The sequence below is a fragment of the Myotis daubentonii genome, chromosome 2 (genome assembly GCF_963259705.1).
Source record: "Myotis daubentonii chromosome 2, mMyoDau2.1, whole genome shotgun sequence".
Lineage (NCBI taxonomy): Eukaryota > Metazoa > Chordata > Mammalia > Chiroptera > Vespertilionidae > Myotis > Myotis daubentonii.
The window spans coordinates 17,733,585-17,761,197 of record NC_081841.1 but is presented as its reverse complement, the minus strand read 5'-3'; the positions used below and the strand labels follow the sequence as shown (position 1 = coordinate 17,761,197).

The 27,613-nt window shown below is 39.8% G+C and overlaps 1 protein-coding gene across 6 annotated transcripts in view; it reads left to right on the top strand.

The window, feature by feature from the left end:
* TMPO (thymopoietin) overlaps positions 1-27,613 on the top strand; it is a 37,340-nt gene that overhangs the window by 6,849 nt on the left and 2,878 nt on the right. Inside the window, exons 2-8 of one of the 6 annotated variants that reach the window (XM_059681908.1) lie at positions 7,912-8,038; positions 13,408-13,566; positions 19,156-19,253; positions 25,094-25,213; positions 25,313-25,408; positions 25,830-25,940; positions 27,467-27,555. In XM_059681908.1, coding sequence (XP_059537891.1) covers positions 7,912-8,038; positions 13,408-13,566; positions 19,156-19,253; positions 25,094-25,213; positions 25,313-25,408; positions 25,830-25,940; positions 27,467-27,555 — 800 coding nt within the window. Of the gene's footprint in view, positions 1-7,911; positions 8,039-13,407; positions 13,567-14,564; positions 16,225-16,388; positions 17,434-19,155; positions 19,254-25,093; positions 25,214-25,312; positions 25,409-25,829; positions 25,941-27,466; positions 27,556-27,613 lie in introns of those variants that run through there. The other 5 variants (XM_059681912.1, XM_059681909.1, XR_009451135.1 and 2 more) reach the window with 5 other exon arrangements.

Genomic DNA, 27,613 nt, shown 5'->3' with positions numbered 1-27,613 from the left:
TTAGGCTTTATTATATAGGATAACATGATTTCCAAACTTTTTTGTTTTTATTTAATGCCAGAACAATACAGTGTTACCATAATATATTTTTCAGAATTGGGTGAGATAAGTTTGTGAAAGTGATGTATACATAGTCTATTCAAGTGTTACTATACAGCATATTATGCAGAAGTGTACTTAAGTTTTCTCTCGTAAAATGGGAATATTAGTATCTATCTCATTGGATTTTTTTTTTAAATATATATTTTATTGATTTTTTACAGAGAGGAAGGGAGAGGGATAGAGAGTTAGAAACATCGATCAGCTGCCTCCTGCACACTCCCCACTGGGGATGTGCCCACAACCAAGGCACATGGCCTTGACCGGAATCGAACCCGGGACCCCTCAGTCCGCAGGCCGATGCTCTATCCACTGAGCCAAACAGGTCAGGGCAATCTTAGAGGATTTTTTTTTAAAAAATATCTTTATTGATTTCAGAGAGGAAGGAAGAGGTAGAGATAGAAGCATCAATGATGAGAGAGGATCATTGATTGGCTGTCTCCTGCACGCCCCCACCAGGGATCCAGTCCGCAACCCGGGCACGTACCCTTGGCCAGAGTTGAACCTGGTACCCTTCAGTCTGCAGGCCGATGTTCCATCCACTGAGCCAAACTGGCTAGGGCTCATAGGATTTTTATTGTTATTTAGTACATACAAGGTACTTAGAAAACAGCTTGGTATATAAGTATTCACTAAAATCTGTTTCATAACAATAATTATTATACTTCAGCATCTTTACTAATGGTAGTGATTTTAAAATAAGTAACTCTTAGGTGATACTTTACAACTGCTGGATTTTATTTTTTTATTGATTTCAGAGAGGAAGGGAGATAGAAACATCAATGATGAGAGAGAATCATTGATTGGTTGCCTCCTGCACGCCCCCTACTGGGGATTGAGCCTGCAACCTGGGCATGTGCCCTTAACCAGAATCGAACCCGGGACCCCTCAGTCCGCAGGCGGACGCTCTATCAACTGAGCCAAACCGGCTACGGCTTATTTTATTATTTAAAAAATATATTTATTAAATTGATTGGGGTGACATTGGTCAACATGAACATACAGGTTTCAGGTATGGGTTTCTATGTTACAAGATCTGTATATTACACTCTGTGCCCACCACCCAAAATCACATCTCCTGTCACCTTATATTAGGACACCCTTCTCCTCCCATCCCAACTGTTGGATTTTAAAGTTGAAAAGGATATTAGAGATCACCTGGTAGTTGGGAAGAAACTGGAGGTACCGAGTATTTTTGACTGAATGAAACTAAGAGATTAACATGATTTAATTAAAAGTAACAAAGCTTTCTGAAGACAGGAATCAGTACAACTAATGGTTTCTTCCTCACTGAAACTGCTGGCTTGATAATTATGTATACCACACTACCTGTCTACCAATTTTTATTCTTATTAAAGTTGACATTTCATAAAATGACATTACTTTTCTGAAATTTTCCTACAAATTAAAAATAAAAATCAAGCCCAAACAGGTTTGACTCTGGATAGAGCGTCAGCTTGCGGACTCAAGGGTCTCAGGTTCAATTCTGGTCAAGGGCATGTACCTTGGTTGCAGGCACATACCCAGTAGGGAGTGTGCAGGAGGCAGCTGATCAATGTTTCTCTCTCATCGATGTTTCTAACTCTCCATCCCTCTTCCTTCCTCTCTGTAAAAAAATCAATAAAATATATTTTAAAAATAAATAAATAAAAATCAAGCAGCCTGTTATGAACCCCTGCTCAATTTAACTTACCTTATTCCAATGTATTAACCTCTAATATTTCTTTGTGCAGCTGTCGTTTTTTCATTATTTTAAGAAAATGAGAGTTGGTTTCCTGCTTCGATTTGATAAGCCTTTATTTTTTTTTAACAAATGGATTTTTGGGGGGGCGGGAGTGGGTGGGGAGAGTTCAGTGGGGGAAGGGGGGAGACATATGTAACATTTTCAACAATAAAGATTTTTTTTAAATGGATTTTTAAAAATATGTGACTTTTTTTTCTCCCCAGGTTGACACTTTCATACATTCAACAAAACATCTTACCAAGTACCTGTTCCTGTGTCTGGCACTTTTTCTTTTTTTTCCTAATATATTTTCATTGATTTCAGAGAGGAAGGGAGTGGGGGGAGAGAGAAAGAGAGAGAGAGAAACATCAAGGATGAGAGAGGATCATTGATCAACTGCCTCCTGCACTCCCCCTACTGAGGATCGAGACCGCAACCCAGGCATGTGTCTTTGACCAGAATCAAACCTGGGGACATTCAGTCCGCAGGCTGACGCTCTATTCACTGAGCAAAACTGGCTAGGGCTCAGGCACTCTTTATTTTAGATGTTTGGGAGAAAAATATAAGTATAACATGACTCTTGCTTTCTGCTATGTTATTAAATGCTGCATCCAAAAATCACCTGATACTCATTGAAATACAGATTCTCAGGCCCAAGATTAGGACTCATACTGGGTAAGACTTTTTTTTTTTAATATATTTTATTGATTTTTTACATAGAGGAAGGGAGCGAGAGATAGTTAGAAACATCGATCAGCTGCCTCCTGCACACCTCCCACTGGGGATGTGCCCGCAACCAAGGTACATGCCCTTGACGAATCGAACCTGGGACCTTTCAGTCCGCAGGCCGACGCTCTATCCTCTGAGCCAAACCGGTTATGGCTGGGGTAAAACTTTTAAAAATATATTTTTATTTATTACAGAGAGTGAGAGAGAGAGAGAAACATCATTGATGAGAAAGAACCATTGATTGGCTGCCTCCTGCATGCCCCACACTGCAGATTGAGCCTGTAAAACATCCTGGATGTTTTGTTGATAGTAGAGTTTGAACATTCTTATGGTGGGAGGGATTATCTACAAGTAATCTGTACCTGATTGTTTTTCTTTAAGGTATTTATGTTATACAGTAGAGTTTTTCTTTCTAGTCTATCCACACATTTTGGAAAATTCAAGTAGATCATCAACACGGGATTAGGTCTGTTTGATTAAAAGTCTTTTATTTAAAGAGACTTCAGGGCTTTGATAGAACTCTTAGGCTTTAGGCAACTATTTTGATACCAAGGTGTGGGTTGCTTTAAGATAAGTGCAGTATGTATAGGGGTGGGCAACAGTAGGTTTAAAATTTTAATACAAATAATTCAATAAGTAATAAATAATAATACAAGAATAAACTTTTGCATACTCACAACTATAAACCTACTTTTGCCCACCCTTGTATATTAAAGCTTTCTGAAAGTACCCTCACTAACTTATCATAGCCAGATTTTTGTTATTTACCTTAAATTCATATCATTGCTCCTATTAGCAGCTCTCTTTAAATAATGTCTCATAATCTAATCTTATCTTCAAATTTTTATTTGATTAAAGTATTCAAGTTTTTATTTGGTTAAAAAAGAAATTCTAATCCATGGCCAAATAATGTGATTTCCCCTCCTCCCCACTCTCCCCCCCCCCCCCCCCAATCATTGGAAAGTAAGCAGTTTATACAACTTTTATGATTTTTGCCCTTTTGCATAAAATATTTCATGTGTTAACTGTTTTGCTTAAATATCAGGGCCTACATTGACTTTGACATTTGTGGCCATTTACATAGCCATTGGAAGTTTACATAGTTTTTCCAGTAGATACTGCCATTGCTTAAATTATTCTTAAAAATTCCTTTGTAATTTCTCTCAAACCTTGTTCCATGTTCTTTCAACTATAGTAGTGTTCCCCTTATCCATGGTTTCAGTTACCCTTGGTTACCTTTGATTAGCCAGTCTAAAAATATTACATGAAAATTCTAGAAATAAACAGTTCACACATAAGTTTTAAATTTTGCACGGTTTTGAGTAGCATACTGACTGAAATCTTGCACTGTTTAGCTCTGTCCCACCCAGGACATGAATCATCCCTTTGTCCAAGGTATCCATGCTATCCTATCTAATAAAAGAGAAACATGGTAATTGGCGTACGACCGATACCCTTTTCATTGGCTAATCAGCGAGATATGCAAATTAACTGTCAGCCAAGATGGCGCTGGCAGCCAGGCAGCTTGAAACTAACATGAGGCTTGGTTGCCTCAGTGACGGAGGAAACCAACGTCCCGCCTGCCGCTCAGACGGGCAGTTTAAGAAACATTGTAACAAATACGCCCAACTTCAGCCAGCAGAATCGCAACATTGTAAGCAAAGGCCAGAAACCTACTTTCAGCCGGAGGCCTAAGAGCTGGAGCCAAGCCTCAAGCTAAAGCTGGCCCAGAATTTAAAAAAAAAAAAAAAAAGGAAAAAAGGAGCGTTTGGGAGTTAAGTCACCCCCAGCCTGAAAACAGCCCTCAGCCCCTCACCCAGTGGGGACCCCCACCCTGATCCAGGACACCCTTCAGGGCAAACCAGCCGGCCCCACCCGTGCACCAGGCCTCTATCCTATATAGTAAAAGGGTAATATGCCTCCCAGCACCAGGATCAGCGGAGCCGCGAGGCCTCCTGGCACCGGGATCAGCATGACAGGGGGCAGCGCCCAAACCCCCTGATCTCCCTGCGGCTCTGTGTGTGACAGGGGGCGGGGCCACAACCTCCCTATCCACCCTGCTCTGTGCCTGATAGGGGGGATCCCCCCCCCCCCCACGGGCCCTGCTCTGTGTGTGACAGGGTAGAGCCATAACCTCCCCATCGGCCCTGCCCTGAGTGTGAGAGTGGCGGCGCCCCAACCCCCTGATCCGCCCTGCTCTGTGGGTGATAGAGGGCAGCACCCCAACCCCCCTGATGGGCCCTGCTCTGTGTGTGACAGGGGGTTGCTCCACAACCTCCCCATCGACCCTGCCTTGAGTGTGACAGGGGGTGGCGCCCCAACTCCCCAATCGGCCCTGCTCTGAGCCCGACCAGGGGCTGCACCTAGGGATTGGGCCTGCCCTCTGCCACCCGGGAGCAGGCCTAAGCCAGCAGGTCGTTATCTCCCGAGGGGTCCCAGACTGCGAGAGGGCACAGGCCAGGCTGAGGGACCCCCCCCCCCCCCCGAGTGCACAAATTTTTGTGCACCGGGCCTCTAGTACATATAATAATACACTAAGATATTTTAAGAGGCCACATTCATATACTTTCATTATGCTGTACTTATAATTGTTCTATTTTATTCTTAGTTATTGCTAATCTCTTTGCCTAATTTATAAATTAAACTTTTTCATGGGTATATATGTACTAGTGCCCCAGTGCACGGATTCGTGCACATTAAAAGGAAATTAATTAGAAGGTGGCTGGCGGGGTGGGGCGGGACTAGGCGAGAAGGGCTGGACAGGCCCTGGAGCCAACCTCCTGAGGCCCCTCCCTGCTGGCTGCACCTGGGGCGGCACCTCAGCTTGAAGGGCGTCTGTGGAGAGAGCGGGTCCCTCCGGCAGGTGGGGTCCCTTGGCCTGTCCTGTGGGGATTGGCCCAAAACCAGTATCCCCTGAGGAGTCCTGGATTACGAGAGGGCAGTTCTTGGGTGACACACCCTGGAATCGGGCTCCCTCCTCTCTAGTACTGGGGTGCATCACCTGAGAGCTGCTGCTGCCAAGTCACCAGAGCTCAGCGGCTCCTGCATTGAGCGTCTGCCCCCTGGTGGTCAGTGCGCATCATAGTGACCATTTGTTCCACTGTTTGGTCGATTTGCATATTACCCTTTTATTATATAGGACTAGTGGCCTGGTACACAAATTTGTGCACGGGTGGGGTCTGACCAGTCCATCCCAATGGGGGCCAATCGGGCCGGGTAGGTAGGGGGAGGGGCCGCAGGTGGTTGGCCAGCCACCCGCCCCTGATTGGGGTTGGGGCTGCCAGTCAGGCTGAGCTGGCCAAGGGGAGGGGCCGCGAGAGGTTGTGGGGATGATCGGGGCCCCAGTTGGGCTGGTTGTCTACCACAGTGTGCATCATAGCGACCAGGCATTCCATCGTCATTCTGGTGGCTGGGCTTTTAGATGGATGGATGGATGGATGGATGGATGGATGGATGGATGGATGGGGAAAATATGGTGTATGTATAGAGTTCAGTGCTATGTGCAGTGTCAGGCACCCACTGGATAAGGGCGGACTTTTTTTCTTTTCTTTTTTTTTTTAAGGGAGAGGGAGGGAAACATCGATGTGAGAGTGTCATTCAGCTGCCTCCTGCACACACCGTACCAGGCATTGAGCCTGCATCCTGAGCATTTACCCTGACCAGGAATCGAACTGGCAACTTTTCAATGCATGGGACGACACCCAACCAACAGAGCCACACCAGCCAGGGCCAGACTTCTGTATTCTTAATGAGATGGTCATATAGATCTGGGATCTTGGAATGTATCCCTTGGATAAGGGCAGACTACTGTATTCGTAATGAAATGATCATATAGAACTAAATATGGCAAAAAAGCTTTGTCAGAAATGGTGTGCCTAACTTCCTTCATGGGTCAAAAACTGGCTATTAAAGTCACTATATTATGAGAAGAATATTCACTTAGGTTTTGTAAATTCTGATGTGCTTGTTTAAAGGAAATCATTTTTATACATTTTTATGGTAAAGTCTTAAACTCCTAGATTAAATTAAACATTTAAATATTATAAATGTTTTAAAAGGCCAGTAGTGAATTCTATTTACAGTTATCTGGATGAAAATATTTAAATTCGGTCCATTTACTGGTTTGAATTTTTCATGCCATCACTTCCTCTTTAGACAGGTTAGCCCACATTGACTGTTTTAACAGTAATGTCTGGCCCTAGCTGGTTTTGCCCAGTGGATAGAGCATCGGCCTGCGAACTAAAGGTTTGATTCCAGTCAAGGGCACATGCCCGGGTTGTGGGCTTGATCCCCAGTGGGGGGCTGCAGGAGGCAGCTGATCAATGATTCTCTCTCATCATTGATGTTTCTATCTCTCCCTCTTCCTTCCTCTCTGAAATCAATAAAAATAATAATAATAATGTCTGTAAAATTGAGTTGATTGGCTTCTAGGTTTGTGTAATTATAACCAAACTTAGAAAATATCTCCAAACAATGAGTTTTAATTTAGTCAAATAGCTGAGGCTTAATATAACTATAAATCAACTTGAAGGTGAATTTCCATGTTTATTGTACATAGTGTTATTTATACACTAGGGGCCTGGTGCACGAAATTCGTGCACTGTGTGTGTGTGTGTGTGTGTGTGTGTGTGTGTGTGTGTGTGTGTGGAGTAGCCCTCAGGCATTGACCCCAGCCCAGGCCTGACGCCTCTGACAGAGGCATCAGGCCTGGGCTGGGGGCAGAACCAGTGATGGGGGGAAATGAGGGTCCCCTGCTGGGCGGGAGAGCGGGTTGGGGGCGAGTCGCCCTGCCGGCCTGCGTGATCGGGTCCCGGGCGACCACCGGCACTCACACCCCCAACCCGCTCTCCCGGGTTGAGGGCGTGAGTGCAGGCAGACGCCGCAGCCGCCCCGCCAGCTCGCGTCCCGGTTTGCCGGCCGGATCGGGTCCCGGGCGACCGCTGGCACTCACGCCCCCAACCCACTCTCGCGGGTTGGCGGCGTGAGTGCGGGCGGACGCTGCAGCCACCCCGCCAGCCCCGCGTGATCGGTCCCGGGCGACCGCCGCAGCTGCCTCGCCGGCCCGCGTCCGGGTCTACCGGCGGGATCAGGTCTCGGGCGACTGCTGGCACTCACACCCCCAACCTGCTCTCTGATGGCGCTGTACCATCCTGCCTGCAATATGCAAATTAGCCGCCATCTTTATTGGCGGTTAACTGCCATCTTAGTTGGCAGTTAATTTGCATATCTCACTGATTAGCCAATGAAAAAGGTATCGGTCGTACGCCAATTACCATTTTTCTCTTTTATTAGTATAGGATTGTACATAGAGGGAACATTTTAAAATTCATATTGAAATGATAACTGGACTTTGTTTACAGAAAGCCACAAAGAAAACTGATAAACCCAGACTAGAAGATAAAGATGACTTAGACGTAACTGAACTCACTAATGAAGATCTTCTGGATCAGCTTGTGAAATATGGGGTGAATCCTGGCCCTATTGTGGGTAAGTTGACAAAATTTCAAATATCTTTTCTATGAAGTAGTACCCCAAATTGTTTTTCCTTCTTACCTAGCAGTTAATTTTGGGTTTTAATGGCCACTCTGCCAATCATTTCTATGACCAGGACATTACCTTTTTTTAACTATAAATGAGGGAAATAAAATGAGGGAATTGGACTAGACAGTCTCCAAGATTACCTCACCTCTGTGTCAAGATTGTTTCATATGTGCTCATATTGTATTACCTGGTGAGACACATGGTAATATGTGTCTTACATGTAAGTGGAGGAAAATCTGAGGTAACATGACTGGCCAAAGTCATTTAAATCAGTAATTTAGTAATTGACTTGTTAATATAACTCAAGTTAATTAATACTTAGCATTTCAGTTATTAAAAGGACCCTTTTTTCTCTTTTTATTTTTAATGGGGTAAAAACCAATTTAATATGTGCACATGGAAGAATCATAAAAAGTCTTGTTTTGGTTAGAATTCAAGAATGATATCCTGAACAAACTAAAAAGAGAAAACCTGGAACTAAATACACTGAATTGCCATCATTTGGTTACTTTTGCAAGGCTGAGTATGCCTTAATTTTAGAAGGTCTTTGGAATATATAACTTAAGGATGAGGAAGTTCTACATATTTTGATCTTATAAGTTATGTGAAAGTTTGAACACCGGAGATTTGTGGGCTCATTTTCTCCTATAGGCGTAGGAGCAAACAAGGATTTTGAATGCGCCTTTCTTTTGTTATATTTAATAACTGTAAGTAGATAGTATTTGCCTATTAATATAATTACCAGCAGACATTTGATACCCCTTTAAAATTTTATTTAAAATTCAAAAGGGAGATGTTGAAAAATCTGTATTATTATCCTATCTAATAAAAGAGAAACATGGTAATTGGCTAATCAGGGCATTATGCAAATTAACTGCCAGCCAAGATGGCGGCCAGGCAGCTTAAACTGAACATGAGGCTTGCTTGCTTCAGTGACGGAGGAAACCAACGTTCCCCGCCAGCCTTGCCGGCCTCTGAGCTTGCAGTTTAAGAAACATTGTAACAAAATAGAAGCTAAACAAAACCCCAGAAACCAGCTTTCAGTGGGCTGGGATCTCAGAGCTGGAGTTGATACAGAGTTTTGATTATAGAACCTAAACAAACCAGATACCTTCTTTCAGCAGCTGAGGCCTCAGAGCTGGAGCCAAGCCTCAGAGCTAAAGCTGGCCCAGAATAAAAAAAGAAAAAAAGGAGCGGTTGGGAGCTTCAGTCACCCGCCAGCCTGAAAACAGCCCTCAGCCCCTCACCCAGACTGGCCAGGCACCCCAGTGGGGACCCCCCACCCTGAAGGGTGTGTGACCAGCTGCAAACAGCCATCAGCCCCTCACCCAGGCTGGCCAAGGCACCCAAGCGGGACCGCCACCCTGATCCAGGACACCCTTCAGGGCAAACCAGCCAGCCCCCACCCGTGCACCAGGCCTCTACCCTATATAGTAAAAGGGTAATATGCCTCCCAGTACCGGGATCAGCGGAGCTGCGAAGCCTCCCGGCACCGGGATCAGCGTGACAGGGGAAGGCGCCCCAACCCCCTGATCAGCCCTGCTCTGTGCCTGATACGGGGGAGCTCCCCCACCCCCCTGATCGCCCTGCGGCTCTGTGTGTGACAGGGTGCGGTGCCCCAACCCCCTGATCGGTCCTGCTCTGTGTGTGACAGGGTATGGCGCCCCTGTGCCTGATAGGCCCTGCTCTGTGGGTGATAGAGGGCGGCGCCCCAACCCCCCCTCCGCCACGGGCCCTGCCCTGAGTGTGACGGTGCGGCGCCCCAACCCTCTGATCCACCCTGCTGTGTGTGTGACAGGGGGCGGTGCCCCAACTCCCCTATCGGCCCTACTCTGTGTATGACAGGGGGGAGCTCCTCAACCCCCTAATGAGCCATGCTCTGTGTGTGACTGGGGGGAGCTCCCCAACCCCCTGATCGACCCTGCTCTGTGCGTGACAGGGTACGGAGCCGCAACCCCCCTGATGGGTCCTGCTCTGTGAGTGACAGGGAGTGGCGCCACAACTTCCCCATCGACCCTGCCTTGAGTGTGACAGGGGCGGTGCCCCAACCCCCCAATCGGCCCTACCCTGAGCGTGACTGAGGGTGGCATCGCATCCTCCCGATCCGCCCTGCTCTGTGCATGACTGGGGGTGGCGCCGCCCCAACTCCACAATCAGCCCTGCTCTGAGGGCCCCTTCTCCCCCCCCCCCCCCCCGCCCCGCCCCAGTGCACAAATTTTTGTGCACCGGGCCTCTAGTATATATATAAAAAGCCAGTGACCAAAACATTGTAACAGCCAGAAAGACTGGTTGCTATGATGCCCACTGTGGCCAGCAAACTGGCCTGATCAGGGGGTGGGTCCAGCCAACCTCCTGCAGCCCCTCCCCTAGCCAGTCCCACCCCTGATCAGCTTCTCCCACCCTGATGAAGGGCGGGACAGCCAGCCAACCCCCCCCCACCAGCCCCACCCCTAATCGCCCCCCCTACCCCAATAGGGGGCGAGGCTGTCTGGACCATGTCCTGCAGCCCCTCCCCCACCCACTCCAGTCAGGGGCAGGGCCAGCCAGTCAACTGCCTGTCACCCTTCCCCCCCAGCCAGCTCTGCCCCTGGTGGGCCCCCACCACCCCAATCAGCCCATTGCCCCTCCCCCCAGCCAGCTCTGCCCCCAATGTTCCCCCCCCCCCCCCCCCACACACACACACACCAATCAGGTAGGACTGGCTCGTCAATCTCCCCCGGCCGCTGACCCCTCACCGTTCCCCCCACCCCACCTTCATTTGGGGGCTGGGCCCGCTGGCCAATCGCCCACCGTCTCCTCCAATTGGGGCTGGGCCAGCCAGACCCCATCCATTCACGAATTCGTGCACTGGGCCTCTAGTCAATATATATTAAACTACATGTTGGTTGGTATACAGACTATTCCTTTTTCTCTCCCAGCTATATGGAGGTTTAGTTTACAAAATTATATGTATTTAAGGTGTGTAACTTGATGTTTTGATATATATAATCATTGTGAAATGATCACCATAATCAAACTAATTAACATAGCTATCACCTCACATAATATTCTTTTGTGTGGTGAAAGCACTTAAGGTTTAACTTCTTACCAAATTTGAAGTATATAATACAGCATCATTAACTATGACCCAGGTTATACATTATATTTCCAGAACTTGTCCATCTTGCATAACTGAATTTTTTTACCCTCTGACCAACATCTTCCCATTCCCCCCTCCCTAGCTGTTCATCTCAAGACTACTTATATAACATTTTGAGATATGTGTTGTTTCTAAAAATATACATTATCATTTTATTCATCTTACAGAAATCAGGAGAAGACATACAGCTAGTTTAAAACAAAAAATAAAAGCAATTTTTTTGCTTTAAATTGTCATTGATGTTGAAGTGTTGAGAATTATTTTAGCCCATCTAGAGTGTCTCAGAGCACTGTTCTGTGCACCAAAAGGCTGCTAGTTCAATTTCTGGTCAGAGAACAAACCTGGGTTGCAGGTTCAATGTGGTTGGGGCAAGTATAGAGGACAATGAATCAATGTTTCTCTCTCACATTGATGTTTCTCTCTTTCTCCCTTCCTCTGTCTAAAGCATGTCCTCAGATGAGGGTTAAACAAAAAGTTTATTTATATTCAATTTTACTTTGCCATCTAATTGTTATAATTTCTGTTACACAGTTTTCATAAAATGTGGTTCAACATTAAATTTACAAAATTATGTATTTCCAGATGTATTCATCTTGCATAACTGAAGTTTTGTATCTTCTGACCAACATTATGCCAAACACATTTACATTTTTTTTAATTATATTTTATTGATTTTTTACAGAGAGGAAGGGAGAGAGATAGTTAGGAACATCGATGAGAGAGAAACATCGATCAGCTGCCTCCTGCACATCTCCTACTGGGGATATGCCCGCAACCCAGGTACGTGCCCTTGACCGGAATCGAACCTGGGACCTTTCAGTCTGCAGGCCAACGCTCTATCCACTGAGCCAAACCGGTTTCGGCACATTTACATTTTTAAAAGTGATTTATACCCCAAGCTGGTTTGGCTTAGTGGATAGAGCGTCGGCCTGTGGACTGAAGGGTCCTGGGTTTGATTCCGGTCAAGGGCACATGCCTGGGTTATGGGCTGGGTCCCCAGCAGGAGGCAGCCAATCAATGATTCTCTCTTATCATTGATGTTTCTATTTCTCTCTCCCTCTCCCTTCTTCTCTGAAATCAATAAAAATATATTTAAAAAAAATGGATTTATAGTACTTTCCCATAACTGGATGGCTATTTTTGTTATTGTTGTTTAATATGTTTTTATTGATTTTCTTAGAAAGAAAGGAAGGGAGAGGGATAGAAAGATAGAAACATCGATGAAAGAGAAACATCCATTGGCAGCCTCCTGCACACCCCCAATGGGGTAACAAGCCTGCATGTGCCCTGACCGGGGAATTGAACTGGAGTACCTCTTGGTTCATGGGTTAGTGCTCAACCACTAAGCCACTCTGGTTGGGGAAGTTGTTAAATTAATCCCAGTAATTTAGGTGAGTACAATCGTTTAATAAAAAATAGATTTTCTACAAAGGCAAGTACTATTATGTAGTACTGGAGAAAATATACAAATTCTAAAACTTTTGAGGCAAAAATACTCAGTCCTATCTGGTTCTTCAGTAGGTTATCTAAAAGGACCTATAGCAATCTACTATGTATCCCATGCTATAAAGGAAATGTTGTAATTTTGTGTTAAAATACTATGAAAATATATTTTTATAAAATAATTCATTATACAACTCTGGCCGGATGGCTCAGTTAGCTAGAGTCCATACACCAAAAGGTTGAGGGTTCTCTTCCCAGGTAGGGGTGCATATGGGAGGCAACCAATTAATGTTCCTCTTTCTCCCCTTTCTCTCTAAAACTATAAAAACATCCTCAGGCAAAGATTAAAAACAAAGAATTATTTTAAAAAGAATTCATTTTTCATTTTTAAGCACTTAAATAATTAGAAAGGAAAGAATGAAAGTATCATTTTAATGTTGCTAAAGATAATGTCTGAGCTTATCTTAAATAAGACAATATAAGTACTAAAGCAGCGGTTCTCAACCTGTGGGTCGCGCGACCCCTTTGGCGGTCGGACTACCCTTTCACAGGGGTTGCCTAAGACCATCCTGCATATCAGATACTTACATTATGATTCATAACAGTAGCAACATTACAGTTATGAAGTAGCAATGAAAATAATTTTATGGTTGGGTCACAACATGAGGAACTGTATTTAAAGGGCCAGAAGGTTGAGAACCACTGTACTAAAGCGAGTTTTGCCTTAATACAGGAACAACCAGGAAACTATATGAGAAAAAGCTGTTGAAATTGAGGGAACAAGGAACAGACTCAAGATCTTCTACTCCTTTCCCAACAATTTCTTCTTCAGCAGAAAATACAAGACAGAATGGAAGTAATGATTCTGACAGATACAGTGACAACGAAGAAGGTAAAGTTTTAAATGATGTTAATCAAATATATGTGATTTTTTTTCAGACTTATAAGATACAGTAACCATGCAGATGATAAAATTTAAGATATTACCAAGACATGTCATTTTCTTTATACTGTATCATTAATTTTCCAAGTAATTTGATTTAAATAGCTTTTGTTGAAAACTCTAAGAAACAGAAAAGTACAAGTGTCTAGTTTTCTGTCACCTAAAATTACCTAAGTACCTGTGTCTTTTCTGCTTCAAATCTCATTTTTCTCAGAGAATAAAATATTACAAATAAAGACAGAGTTTCCCCGCTTATCCCTTTCCAAGTATCATCTACATAGAAATAATCACTGACATAGTTTTATGCTTATCTTTCCAGCCCATTTTAAAATGTTTTTTTTATATGCATCTATCTAATACATGGTATTACTTTGTACTTTAAAAGATCTATATAAATGATATCATGCTAAATCTTGTCACTTTTCTTTATTCTGTTATACTACCAAGATGTCACTTATCACTTGTCTGTTTTATTCCTTGTAATTAGTAAATAGCAGTAGTGTTTACATATGGCATGTTTTCTCTGTTCTCTATTTATAGGCATTTTAATTGACAGTTTTTGCTAGATAATCTGATTTCAAGGCAACTTCAGAGCAGATATTTTAGTGGACTATTTTAAGAAAATTTGACCATATATTTAAATATTTTTGAAAATAGTACAAGAAAGAAATGACATTTTAAAATTTATTATAAGAACAAGTTTATATTTATAAATGTTCAATTCATTTATATGACTTGTTTTATAATTTCATGATTAATTAATTTGACCCAAATTACTTATATCTCTTAAGCATTGCCTGCCAGGGCATAGTTTGTCAAATTGGTTGTTCCGAATATGAAATATAGAGCCTTTTCCTTCAACAGCACTATGTTAGCAAAGAGGCAAAGAATAAAATCAGCTTAAACACAAGTAATGCTTAAACTTCCTGCCTCTTTTGCCTCTACAGGAAAGAAGAAAGAACACAAGAAAGTGAAGTCCACTAGGGATTTTGTTCCTTTTTCTGAACTTCCAACTACTCCCTCTGGTGGATTTTTTCAGGGTATTTCTTTTCCTGAAATCTCCCCCCGTCCTCCTTTGGGCAGGACTGAACTACAGGCAGCTAAGAAAGTGCATTCTTCTAAGGGAGACCCACCTAGGGAACCTCTTATTGCCACAACCTTGCCTGGCAGGGAACAGTTGCACAAGTTAGCCTCTGGAGGGAATTTGTTTATTTCCTCCAGTTCTAGCCATGATAGACGTTTAGAGAAAAGTTCTTCGACATCTTCTCAGCATGAACTCGCTGCCATGTTGGTCTCTGCTGCAGCTTCTCCTTCACTGATTAAAGAAACCACCACTACTTGCTATAAAGACATAGGAAATATTTACTGTGGAGAGAAAAGTGGAATTCAACCATTTTGTACTGAGAGGTCCCATGGTTCAAGTCAGTCGATTCTGTCCAGTAAAAGGAAAACACTAGAAGAGTCTGAGAGATCACAAGTAATTTCTCCACCACTTGCTCAGGCAATCAGAGATTATGTCGATTCTCTGTTGGTCCAGAGTGGGGTTGGTAGTTTGCCTGGAACTTCTAACACTACACCCTCACTGGATATAGAAAACATATGGAAGAGAATTGATCAATCTAATTTTCAAGAAACCGAATCTCTGTCTCCTCCACGAAAATTGCCTAGACTGAGTAAAAAGTTAGGAGAGGAAAAGGATTCAGGTTCCTTTGTGGAATTTCAAAATATACGTGGCTCTGAATCCATGTCTTCTTTTGCTACAACTGTTGTCTCTCACTCACTTGCTACCTTAGGCATAGAGATGTCTAAGCAATCACAGCATGATAAAGTAGATGCCTCAGAACTATCTTTTCCTTTCCACGAATCTATTTTAAAAGTAATTGAAGAGGAGTGGCAGCAAATTGACAGGCAGCTGCCTTCATTGGCATGCAAGTATCCAATATCTTCCAAAGAGGCAACACAGATATTATCAGTTCCAAAAGTAGATGATGAAATCCTGGAGTTTATTTCTGAAACCACTCCACCAGCAGGTATTCAGGTAGCTTCAACTGATAAACAGTTGGACTCAGCACTTTGTAGAGCATATGAAGCTGCAGCATCAGCATTGCAGGTTGCAACCCATACCGCCTTTGTAGTTCGGGCTATGCAGGCTGACATTAGTCAGGCTGCACAAATTCTTAGCTCAGATCCTAGTGGTAGCCACCAGGCACTTGGGATTCTGAGCAAAACATATGATGCAGCCTCGTTTCTTTGTGAAGCTGCATTTGATGAAGTAAAGATGGCTGCCCATACCATGGGATCTTCCACTTTAGGTCGCCGTTATCTCTGGTTGAAGGATTGCAAAATTAATCCAGCTTCTAAGAATAAGCTGGCTGTTACTCCCTTTAAAGGTGGAACATTATTTGGAGGAGAAGTATACAAAGTAATAAAAAAGCGTGGAAATAAACACTAATAAAGTTAAAAATAAAAATGCCCATCTTTGATATAGGGAACTTCGCAGATTTTCTAGAAATTTAAAGTACTTTTAAATCAAAAAAATTTTAAGGTCTTTTTAGTTTCCAGATGGGGCTGATTTCAAAGTGTCAAGCTTCAACCCATCAAATTATAGTTTAAAAGTACAGTGGGGCCTTGACTTACAAGTGTCCCTACTAACGAGTTTTTTGAGATACCAGCTGTCTCTCGGCCAATGTTTGCATTGAGTTGAGAGTAATTTGAGTTAACGAGCTCCTTAACGAGCTCGGTCTCAGAACGAATTAAACTCGTAAATCAAGGCCCCACTGTAATTGCCTACATAGAACTGCCTTTTAAAAAAGGTTGCACAGATAGAAATCCTGATACAATTTAAAGCTTTGTAGGTTACATTTTTATCTCAAATCGTTCACTCCCTTCCATAAGATTTTACAACTCTTCAAAACTAATTCTATTAACTAGAATATAAGTAGAGTCTTCGCTGGTCTTAATATCTTTGTACTTTCTATAGCTTTTCTACATTTTTTTCTTTCATTTTTCTCCCTTTTGTTTGTTTTTATGTCTACAGTATCATTCATAATATTCTAGATTATTGCATCTCAGTGTGCCAGTCTTCAGACTTACTGATCCACAGACAAGCATGCACCAGAACTTGACTGTAGAAACACTTTTCAGATTAATGACTGTTTATTTTCTTGATAAAATTTTATTGATAGAGAAAACAGTGTGCAGACCTACACTCTGTTGTGAGTGCCTCATTTCTTCATGGGCTGGTGGCAAACAGTTTGTTGACCACACTGAGAAACACTGCTCTAGACCATGATACTCTAGGATAGTGCATTCTCACTATCGCTGTAGTTTATTAGATGAACTCCATACTGGAAAGATGGGAATTTAAAAGTAACACTTTCAAGGTATGTTGCAGTTCATAGGTTTAAATTCTAAAAGCAAATTTAAGTTAGTTGGGCGGTGTGTTTTTTTAAGTCATAAGAAATCATACTATACCCCAGTATCTTTGTGTCTATATAAAACAGTATATTATCTTGTGTTTTCATTTCTATGATTGTAAGATGAGAGTCTAACTGTAGAGGCATTTGATAATCGAACTTCTTTGTACTTTTATGAAAATAATAGTATTAAGTATAAGCAAAATATGGTCCCTTGGGTACTCATAGGCAGATTCTTAGACTATACATGCCCATCTTTGCAGCTTTCTGGGAATAATTTTATTTGTTATTTGTCTTCTGAAATGTACATGTATACATGTACCTACTAAGTGCTGTGTGACTTTAAAAATGTATTACTGTAGAATGCTTCTGCAAATTCAATAAAGTTGTTAAATTTGAACAGTTTTGTGTGGTCTCCAGCAACATGTTGTATGTGTGTTTTATTCTTGGAGTTAAAATAAGTTAGATATTTGTGAACGAACATCCCTTTATCATTTCATCATTGAAACTCACTTGACATTAGAGTGGTATAGTTGAAAATATTCTAAATATAGTTTTACTATATTTAAAGACCATGTTTTTATTGGCTGTTGGAATTTAAAATTTGTAAGAGAAATTAATCTGTAACCAGATACCTTATTTGTTTAAATCAGTTTCTGCTCAACTACTATTGAGTTCTTTGGATGTTTTCTAATTCTTAGACTCTGAGTTAACAGCTTAAGATTTCATAAAGTTAAGGATTGTTCCAAATACAGATATATAATCGATCTATTAATAGGAGCTTTGGGATGTAGGGGATAGAGTTGATACTTAATCCTAAATAAAGATCGAACTATTTGAGCTAGCATGCTGAAAATAAAAATCACTGCTCATTTTTGGGAAATTTGCAAGTAGACATTGGACTGACTAATACTAGACTAGCTAGCAAGATACATGGCTCCCTTGGCTACTTTTAGTACAACTGGATTGAGTTCATGCAAAGCTAAGCTTTCAATAATTGACTCCATTTCTTCTTTGGTGCGAAAGTAATCTAAAGTTTTTGGTAACAAGTTTTAGAGGTAACAACTGACATTTTGCTCTGTGATAATAAATGGCCACAAAATGTGAAAGCTAACTAAAATTTATATTAGTCTTTTAATAAATCCAGCTCTTCAAGTGATAGAGGAATGGAATATTAAAGCCTATAAAAAGACATACATATTTATTTGGGTTGTTAACATTAATAACTATTATGGTGGTATGCTAAGTAATACATATGCACTAGCTTCTTTTCAAAGAAATGTTATATTGTATTGGGAAGAGGTGGAGAAGTGGCCTGTGATTGGTTGCACATTTCTGCCAACAAGAGTTCTCCTTACCTCCTCAGTTGTACTTAAGTTTTTTTAAAAAATATATTTTTATTGATTTCAAAGAGGGAGAGAGCGATAGAAATATCAGTGATGAGAGAGAATCAATGATCAGCTGCCACCTGCACGCCCCTTACTGGGGATTGAACACAGGACCCTTCAGTCCCCAGACCTATGCTCTATCCACTGATCCAAACCAGCTAGGGCTGTACTTAGGTTTCTTATAATCACATCAAAAAAGAAGGGAGGAGAGACTTAAACTGCACTTATGTATTAACATTGTTGCACTTAATGTTATTGGAAGCTTGGTACCATATAGGTACGTTTGTTTTGTTTTTCATTCTTAAAATTCCCTATAGCTTTTTCCTTTACATATTTCAATTTTTAATTTAATAAACATTTACACTGTATGGACAAAAGAATGGCAACAACTATATTTTAATGTTCTTTTCCCACCTCTAAATTGTTTTTCGTGAAAAGCCTCCATGGGAGCAGTTTGAATTCACTTTGTTTCAGGTTGTTTGTCCCAAAAAAAGGGAAAGAGAATATGAAGTTGTGATCAGATTAAGGAGTGGGGGAGATAAACAAAAATGGAATAAAATAAGAATGGAAAAGAAAAAGACAAAAATTGCAGTTAAACAGTTTTGGTTTGTTGAGGTAATAACAGATGACTTGTTTTATTAGTGTGCCTAAAACCAGCATTTCAAACTAATGTTAAGATGGTTTTGTTTATTGTATGTTTCAAAAAGTAATGGTTTCTAAAATGTTATTTCCAGACTCTAAAATAGAGCTCAAGCTTGAGAAGAGAGAACCACTAAAGGGCAGAGCAAAGACTCCCGTAACACTCAAGCAAAGAAGAGTTGAGCACAATCAGGTATCTTTAGTTTTATGATCACTGTATTCAGGTATAAGTAGTTTCCAGGCCTGTGTCCTAGTCTTTGGTTAATAGTTGACACCCAGATTCCATCACACTAAATATTGTTCATTCATTGTTCGTTAAATGGCATCAGAAATCTGAATTTTGTGTTATCAGTAGTGTACCTGTGTTTACTGCAAAAGTGTGTTTAATAAATGTCTCATTTGTGTTTGATTCTGTGCTAAGCATGGTTCAAAGCCAGTCATACTGGTTTTGAAATTTTTTTTTTTTTTTTAGTTTTTACCATATCTTTGTAACTTTATTTTCCAATTACAGTTGACATTCAATATTTTATTAGTTTCTTGTGTGCAGCATAGTGGTTAGACATTTATGTAATTTACAAAGTGATCCTTTCAGTAAGTATAGCACCCATCTGGCATTATACATAGTCATTACAATATTATTGACTATAATTGCCTATGCTGCACTTTACATCCCTGTGACTATTTTGTAACTACCAGTTTGTACTTCTTAATCCCCTGACCTCTTTCACCCGGTCCCCCAAGCTCCCTCTCATCTGGCAACCAACCATCAGTTCTCTGCATCTGTGAGTCTGATTCTGTTTTGTCTATTTTGTTTTTAGATTTCACCTGTAAGTGAAATTATATGATATTTGTCTAAAAGAAATATTTTAAAAGATGGACATGCCTAAGTAATTCCTATGTTATTTCTTTAAAAGGCAGGGAATGGTTTTTTTTGTTTGTTTGTTTTGTTTTGTTTTTTTTTATTGCTTAAAGTATTACAAAGGGTATTACATATGTATCCATTTTATCCCCCCGTAAAAGGCAGGGAATGGTTTTATATTTGTGTCTTTGTCTCTAGATTTCTTTCTTTCTTTCTTTCTTTTTTTTTATTGATTTCAGAGAGTAAGGGAGAGGAAGAGAGAGAGAGAAACATCAATGAGGAGAGTCATTGATCGGGTGCCTCCTGCATGACCCCCAATGGTATCAAGCCTGCGACTCGGGCATATGCTCTGACCAGGAATCGATCCGGAACCTCCTGGTTCAGAGTGACTCAGGACCAACCACTGAGCCACGCTGGCCAGGCTGTGTCTAGATTTCTGGCTTTGCTTTTACTTTTGCCTGTCTTCTGTGACTTTTCCTTCAACTCTGAACTTAGTCTGGTTCTAAGACCACATTTTTCTTGTTTAGATAAAAATTTACCTTTTTTATTATTGGTGAGGCAAGATGCACTTAGTGTAGAAACTAGGAAAATCTGGTGAAGGACACTGAAATAGACAAGCATGGATAATTTTGGCCCAGAGTATGAAGGCAAAATGATATAGAGCTAGCAAGAAGGTGTGACTGGTCAGATAACAGGGAAAAAGAAGGGAGGAAGGATGATATTAAAGATGGTTTAAAGGGTAATTGTTTCCGTTGGGGAAGCTAAACTGAAGGACAGGATAAATAATCAAAGGAGAGTAGATTGAGGAGACGACAGCAGAATTAGACAGTGGCCTTAGATAACAAAATTTTAAAATACGGAAGAGGGGAGAGACGAATTTAATGACTCTTCAGTCACAGAGCCTCAACAGTTGTCAACATTTTATCAGTTTTATTTCATCTTCACATGTACTCTAACTTAATTCTTTGGTTTTGTTTTGCTTTTCACTAGAGTACATGAAAGCAAATCTCTGATTTGTCATTTCACACATTAAAATTTTGGTATAGGTCTCAAAAACATAGCTGTTTCTATACACACACAATGCCATTTTCACACCTAAAAATTATTTTTCGTATCTACTCTGTTTAATTCCTTCAGTTTCAGAAATGTCTCGTGATTAAATTATTCAAATTAGGATCCAAACAAATTCCACATATTATTTGTTGTTGTTTTTAATTTCAAATCTGTAGCTACTTCCCCTATAACTGTTTCTCCTCCCTCCATTTATTTGGTGAAGAAATCATGTTGGTTCGCTATATAGAATTCCTCATATTCTGGATTTGGCAATTGTTTCTTCAAGTGTCATTTAATTTGTTCTTCTATACCCTGTATTTCCTGTAGTCTGGGAGTTAGAGATTTATAGTGGGGCAATGCAATTGACCTTTCTGTGATGATAGAAATGTTTTGTATCTGCTGTCCATTATGGTAGCCCTGAACCATATTTAGGTATTGAATACTTGGAATGTGACTAGTGTGGCTGAGAAACTACTTTATAAACTTAAATTTAAATTACCACATGTGGTTAGTAACTACTGTATTGGACAGCACAGATTATAGAGTTGGTTAGATTCAGGTTCAGTTTCTTTGACAAGAACATTTCATAAATGGTGGTGTGGCCTTCATATTCCATCGTTTCACATGATGTCCTTTGGTTATGCTAAAATTAGTAATGGGTTCAAATGTTGAAAGCCTAATCCATTCATTATAAAGTTCTGTATCACCCTTTCATTTAATGGTTCTGACAGCCATTTATGATTATTGCCCAGATCCATTATTTCATTTGCGGTTGTAAGATGATTTCTCTCATTCCTTTACCTCTATAATTGGAATTTTTATAAAGAACTTTCTTCCCTGATGAACCTGCTTAGTTACCTTAAAATAAAACTCATATAGGAATGCCAGAATAAATGTTTAATTCTTGTTTTTATTTTCTACTTTTCAAATCAAAGTGCCCTAGTTACTTTGAAAAGGGATCATCAAATATCTTTTAATAGTATGGTATTTTTTCTTTTTTTCTTTTAATATGTTTTTATTGATTTGGGAGAGAGAGAAACATTGATCAGCTGCCTCCTGCACACCCCTTACTGGGATCAAGCACCACCCAGGAATCGAACTGATTACCCTCTCAAATGCATTGGACGACACTCAAACAACTGAGCCACACTGGCCAGGAAAATAGTATGGTTTTATATATTTTATGATCAATTGCAGTCATTCTTTTTTCATGTTCAAATTATGCCATCTTTAGTTGTTAGGGATTACTAAGTTGGATCCTGTTTCTTTTTATTGACCTTGTTTGTCTTTGATAGTTTCTTGTTTTCTGGCACAGTAAGATGACCCATGCTCATATATATTTCCTGCCTCTTACCATATCAGCCATTTTTCTAAAGAACCCTAATCCTTTTCATAGAAAATATTATTTAGAGACTACCTACAATCTGGATGCAATCACATTAACCACTAATTTTATATAGCAGTGAGTTTCTTTTTAATTAATATTACTTAGTCCATCTTCCTAAGTAGTTATAAAACTGAATTATAATTTTATAATTTTTTAAATTCTATTTTCTTCTCAAAGTCACTAGTGTATAGTGGATTCTGGTAGAAAAAATTCTTTATAATTTTCAGAATATCTTTTCTGGTTGTATTAGTTTTCTGTGAAGATGATTACTTCTAAATTAGATAATGATAGTCAAGAATAAAACTGATTAATAGTCCTCAACCAAAGAATTCAATAAAGTTGAACAAAGGAAAATATAAATAATTTATAGAGAAAAGTATCCATCCCACCCCTTTTCCCAGCTATTCTCACAGGTAATAAATATGTTTCTTGTGTTTCCTTCCATAGAAGAAAATAATCGTTAAATGGTACTTAGCCCTTTTTATTAACCATAATAGTTTTAATAGATATTTCATAAGAATTTTTGATGAAGGGATTATTTTAGTCATTTATTAAAAATAAAACATAACATGGGAAGTCCTGGAATTTGGTAGCTAACTAATTTTAAGGAAAAAGACATTGTCTACCCAAGCCTCCAACCTTCATGAATATAGGCTAAATGTTTGGCCTTTATATTGTATCGGTTGCATAAATGGTAAATATTACACCTTTCAAGCGATGCAGTTTTATATTCTTTGAAGAGTTTTAAAATACTGAGTTTGATAATACCAGATAGACTATTTTACCTAGACTGTTTTAAAATAGAATATTTTAAAAATACTTCTAATTGTTTATATTGGCATTGATTATTAAAGAGGAAACAATGAGGTGCATTATAAGTCAGTTATAATATTATCTTAAACAAGTTCTCAGCTCTGGCTGCACATTAGACTCCCTTTAGGAGCTATAAAAATTCAGTATGCACAGGCCTTCTAATTCTGACTTGATTGGTCTAAGGTAGGGTTGGGGTATGTTTTTTATATTGATATGTTTTTTTAAAAAGCTCCCAGATGATACTGTGCTTTAAGGATTGAGATTGAAACCGTTGTTCCTTCTATTCAAATAATCAGGAACTTAACTATTAATAAGCATTAATTATATGTATATATAATTTGTTCACAGATTTGTCTTTTTACTAACATTAAGTTTGCATTCAGCAAAAATTTCCTAATTGAGAGCAGGAAAAAGGACTCAGAGATTCAGATTGTGAGTCAAAGGGAAACTACAAAATCAGTCCAATGAGACTGTCAGTATCTTGTGGGGTTTGGTACTAATACTTCCAACCAAATAAGCATACTTATTGGGTGACCACTCTTGTCCCAGGATAAGAGTAAAATATATTCACCTTTATTTTTATATTATTTTTTAAAATATATTTTATTGATTTTTTACAGAGAGGAAGGGAGAGGGACAGATAGTTAGAAACAGAGATGAGAAAGAAACATCGGTCAGCTGCCTCCTGCACACTCCTTACTGGGGATGTGCCCGCAGCCAAGGTACATGCCCTTGACTGGAATTGAACCTGGGACCCTTCAGTCTGTAGGCCGACGCTTTACCCACTGAGCCAAACCAGTTAGGGCAATATATTCACCTTTAAAATTAACGGACATTGACTCAAATATAAAGAAACACCCTTTATCTAGATAAAATACTAGCTTGAAAGCAAAAGTGACCATATATGCGCACTCTAATATGCTAATCATGGATGGCTATTTTCTAGTTAAAAGAATTTTAAAGGATCATCTGGTAATGGTGGCTTCAACGTTGAATAGCTTGATGCTTGGGGTGCAGAATCTCAGGTCCTATACCTGGGCTACTACATCAGAATCTGCATTTTAACAAAAGCTGCAGTTGGTTGAAACACACAGTACAGTTTGAGAAGCACTAGTCTAATGGCTTTCAAGCTATTTTATAAGGACTGGTAACTTAATTTTTTAAATGAGGGAATATTACTCAGCTTTTCAAGGAAGAAATGAATCATGGACTGGAAGGTAAAACAGTAGTGTGTCACTATTATCTTTCTGTAGTGAGGAGTGGATAGCATTGAGGGAGGTTTGGCTGTGACAGGTTAGGCATGCATGTTCATGAAAGAGGTGACACCAAGTTTTTGTTGCTATTTAATTTTAATGTCTTTAAGAAGAGTTTGACACCTGGGAATTTTTAAGTTCAGATAGCTGTGTATGGATTATAATTTAAACTGATTCTATTTAATAGTTTAATATTCCTAACCACAGGAAACAAATAATGTTTAATTATAAAATTTGTATTTTGTTTTAAAAGGATTCTGACTTGTAACAAATGACTTTTTTATAAGTCAAAGAAAGTCTCTCATGCTCAGCCTCAGCCTGCTTGTTGATTAGACGGTCAGAGATGCAGCTGCAATGCTAGAGGCAAATAGCACACAGCAGTCACAAAAGGAGTCAGTGATGAATTGATGCACTTTTTCTCCCCTTGTTTCTGTTACAATTTGTGAGCTTCTATAGTTGGACTCTTGAATGTATTTTTACCATCCGTTAAGTATTTTCTGATAACTACATATCAGTTCAGTCAATACATATAGAAATATATTGAGGGCATAGCATTGCTTGCAAATGCTGGCATTTGGAGAGTTTTCATGGCCTATCTGTGCTAATATGGCCATTATTAAGGTGTTTGATGTTAGAATATGACTTTTTAATGTGTCGATGTTGATTAGAGCTATTCTCAAGCTGGAATAACTGAGACTGAATGGACAAGTGGATCTTCCAAAGGCGGACCTCTGCAGGCATTAACTAGGGAATCCACAAGAGGGTCGAGAAGAACTCCGAGGAAAAGGGTGATGCAAGGCTTATTGCTTAGAATTGGGTTTTCAGATTGGTAGGGTTTTAGTGATTATTTTATATTTATTGTTTTTGTTTTGTTTTCAAACTAACAGGTGGATACTTCAGAACATTTTCGTATAGATGGTGCAATAATTTCAGAGAGTACTCCCATAGCTGAAACTATAATGGCTTCAAGCAACGAAACCTTAGTAAATATGTTTCATAAACTATACAAGTTGTATTCTTTGTAAACTACCCTTTAATTAGAATTGGGGAGGTGGTGTTTTTTGGCAAATATCAAACTTACATGTTTTTAAACATATGTTAAACTTATTCCCCACATAATTCTAAATTTAAGATTTTCAATATAGCCAATTTATGTATGTATAAATTTAATTCATTGCGCAAGAATCCAAAATATTAAAAGGATACTTTTTTGCTAAAATATTTAAAGCATAATAAGGCTTCACATGTGAGAACCACTGAATATATTCATTTCTGGGTCCTTTTGCCTAAATTTTTATTAAGGGAAAGTTCTAATAATGTAGAAATAAAATATATTTTTCTTTTTTTCACATGTCTTTGTTATGTTTGGATAATTCTGAGTCTGAATAATTTGAATCTTGGCAGGTTGTCAATAGGGTGACTGGAAATTTCAAGCATGCAGCTCCTATTCTGCCAATCACTGAATTCTCAGACATACCCAGAAGAACACCAAAGAAACCATTGACAAGAGCTGAAGTAAATGAATAAAATTTAGATCGATGTTATCATTGATCTTTTAAAGAGGAAATACTTATATTTGTTTTTTAGAAGTGGGAGGGAGCAGAGCTTTATTAGGTGGGGTGCGTGTGTGTGTGTGTGTGTGTGTGTGTGTGTGTGTATGTGCACGCGCACATATATTTTTAAAGACATACTTCGGCTAGTGACAATAAAAAGTAACCGATGTAATATGACGTGCTAATACTATCCTCTTGCTGCTACTGTGTTCCTCTTAACTTATAGTTTTCAAGGGAGTGGTCATTTGTGTGCTGCTTATAACATGTTCTCCTCTTCGTTATGGATGAGAGTTGAAAGTATAACTGGGCAATATGGGAGGCTATACTATCTTTCACTGAAAGGTCAAATAATGGGACTTTAAAATGACTTTGTATGATGCTTCATTTGATTAACTCCTGTATCATTAAGCTTTAAAGTACTAACTGCATGATGTATTATAGTTTTAATGTATTTTTACCAAAGGTTATTTTGATCGGGGCATAAAGGCAAACAAGCAAAACAGTCAGGTTGTTGAAAAGGATATATCTTATGTTTTTTTAAGTTAGGAAGATTAGATTGACTGCTTTAAAACACATACTGAAATTTGTTAAAGGTCCATATTAATTTGATATCTTCTATATTTGATCATTTATTACAAAGTATTTTTTTAAAATATGTTTTTGTTGACTTTTTTTAAGAAAGAGGAAGGGAGAGAGAAACACTGATGAGAAAGAAACATTGATTAGCTGCCTCCTGCAGGCCCCCTATTGGGCATTGAGCCTCAAAACCCTGGCATGTGCCCTGACCAGGAATCAAACTGGCAGCTTCTAAGGTTCATGGGACTACGCTCAACCAACTGAGCCACTCCAGTCGGGCTTATTATGAAGTTTTTAATGGAGGAAAAAACAATGTACTCTTAATGTTAATGAAAAGCATGGGAAATCCAGTGGGGGAACTTATACTGCCATATTAGCTTCACTGAATTTTTGTTTCTTTTACTTTAACTTGTTAATTTTTTTATATATATATATATATTTTTTTTTATTATTGATTTTTTACAGAGAGGAAGGGAGAGAGATAGAGAGTTAGAAACATCGATGAGCGAGAAACATCGATCAGCTGCCTCCTGCACATCTCCCACTGGGGATATGCCTGCAACCCAGGTACATGCCCTTGACCGGAATCGAACCTGGGACCTTTCAGTCCGCAGGCCGATGCTCTATCCACTGAGCCAAACCGGTTTCGGCTAACTTGTTAATTTTTAATGTGTGGCTAAACTCCCCCCCGCGGGCCCCCCCCCCCCCCCCCCCCAATTATCACAGTAACATCTTAAATTTGAAGAAATTTGGAAATGTGTGGATACTTAGGTGATAATGAATTTAGAAATAGCAGTTAAAAGCTAGGATAGATTTAAGTGCATTCTCTTCTCTGAAACTTCCATTTAAAATATATTTTCATTGTTGCACATTTACACTAATTTTTAACTTTGGTTGTTTGTTTTTTATTAGGTGGGAGAAAAAACAGAGGAAAGAAGAATAGAAAGGGATATTCTTAAGGAAATGTTTCCCTTTGAAGCATCTACACCAACAGGAATTAGGTATTCAGATACATTGAAACAAGTATTAGTGTATTCTATGGGGGCATTTTTATTTATT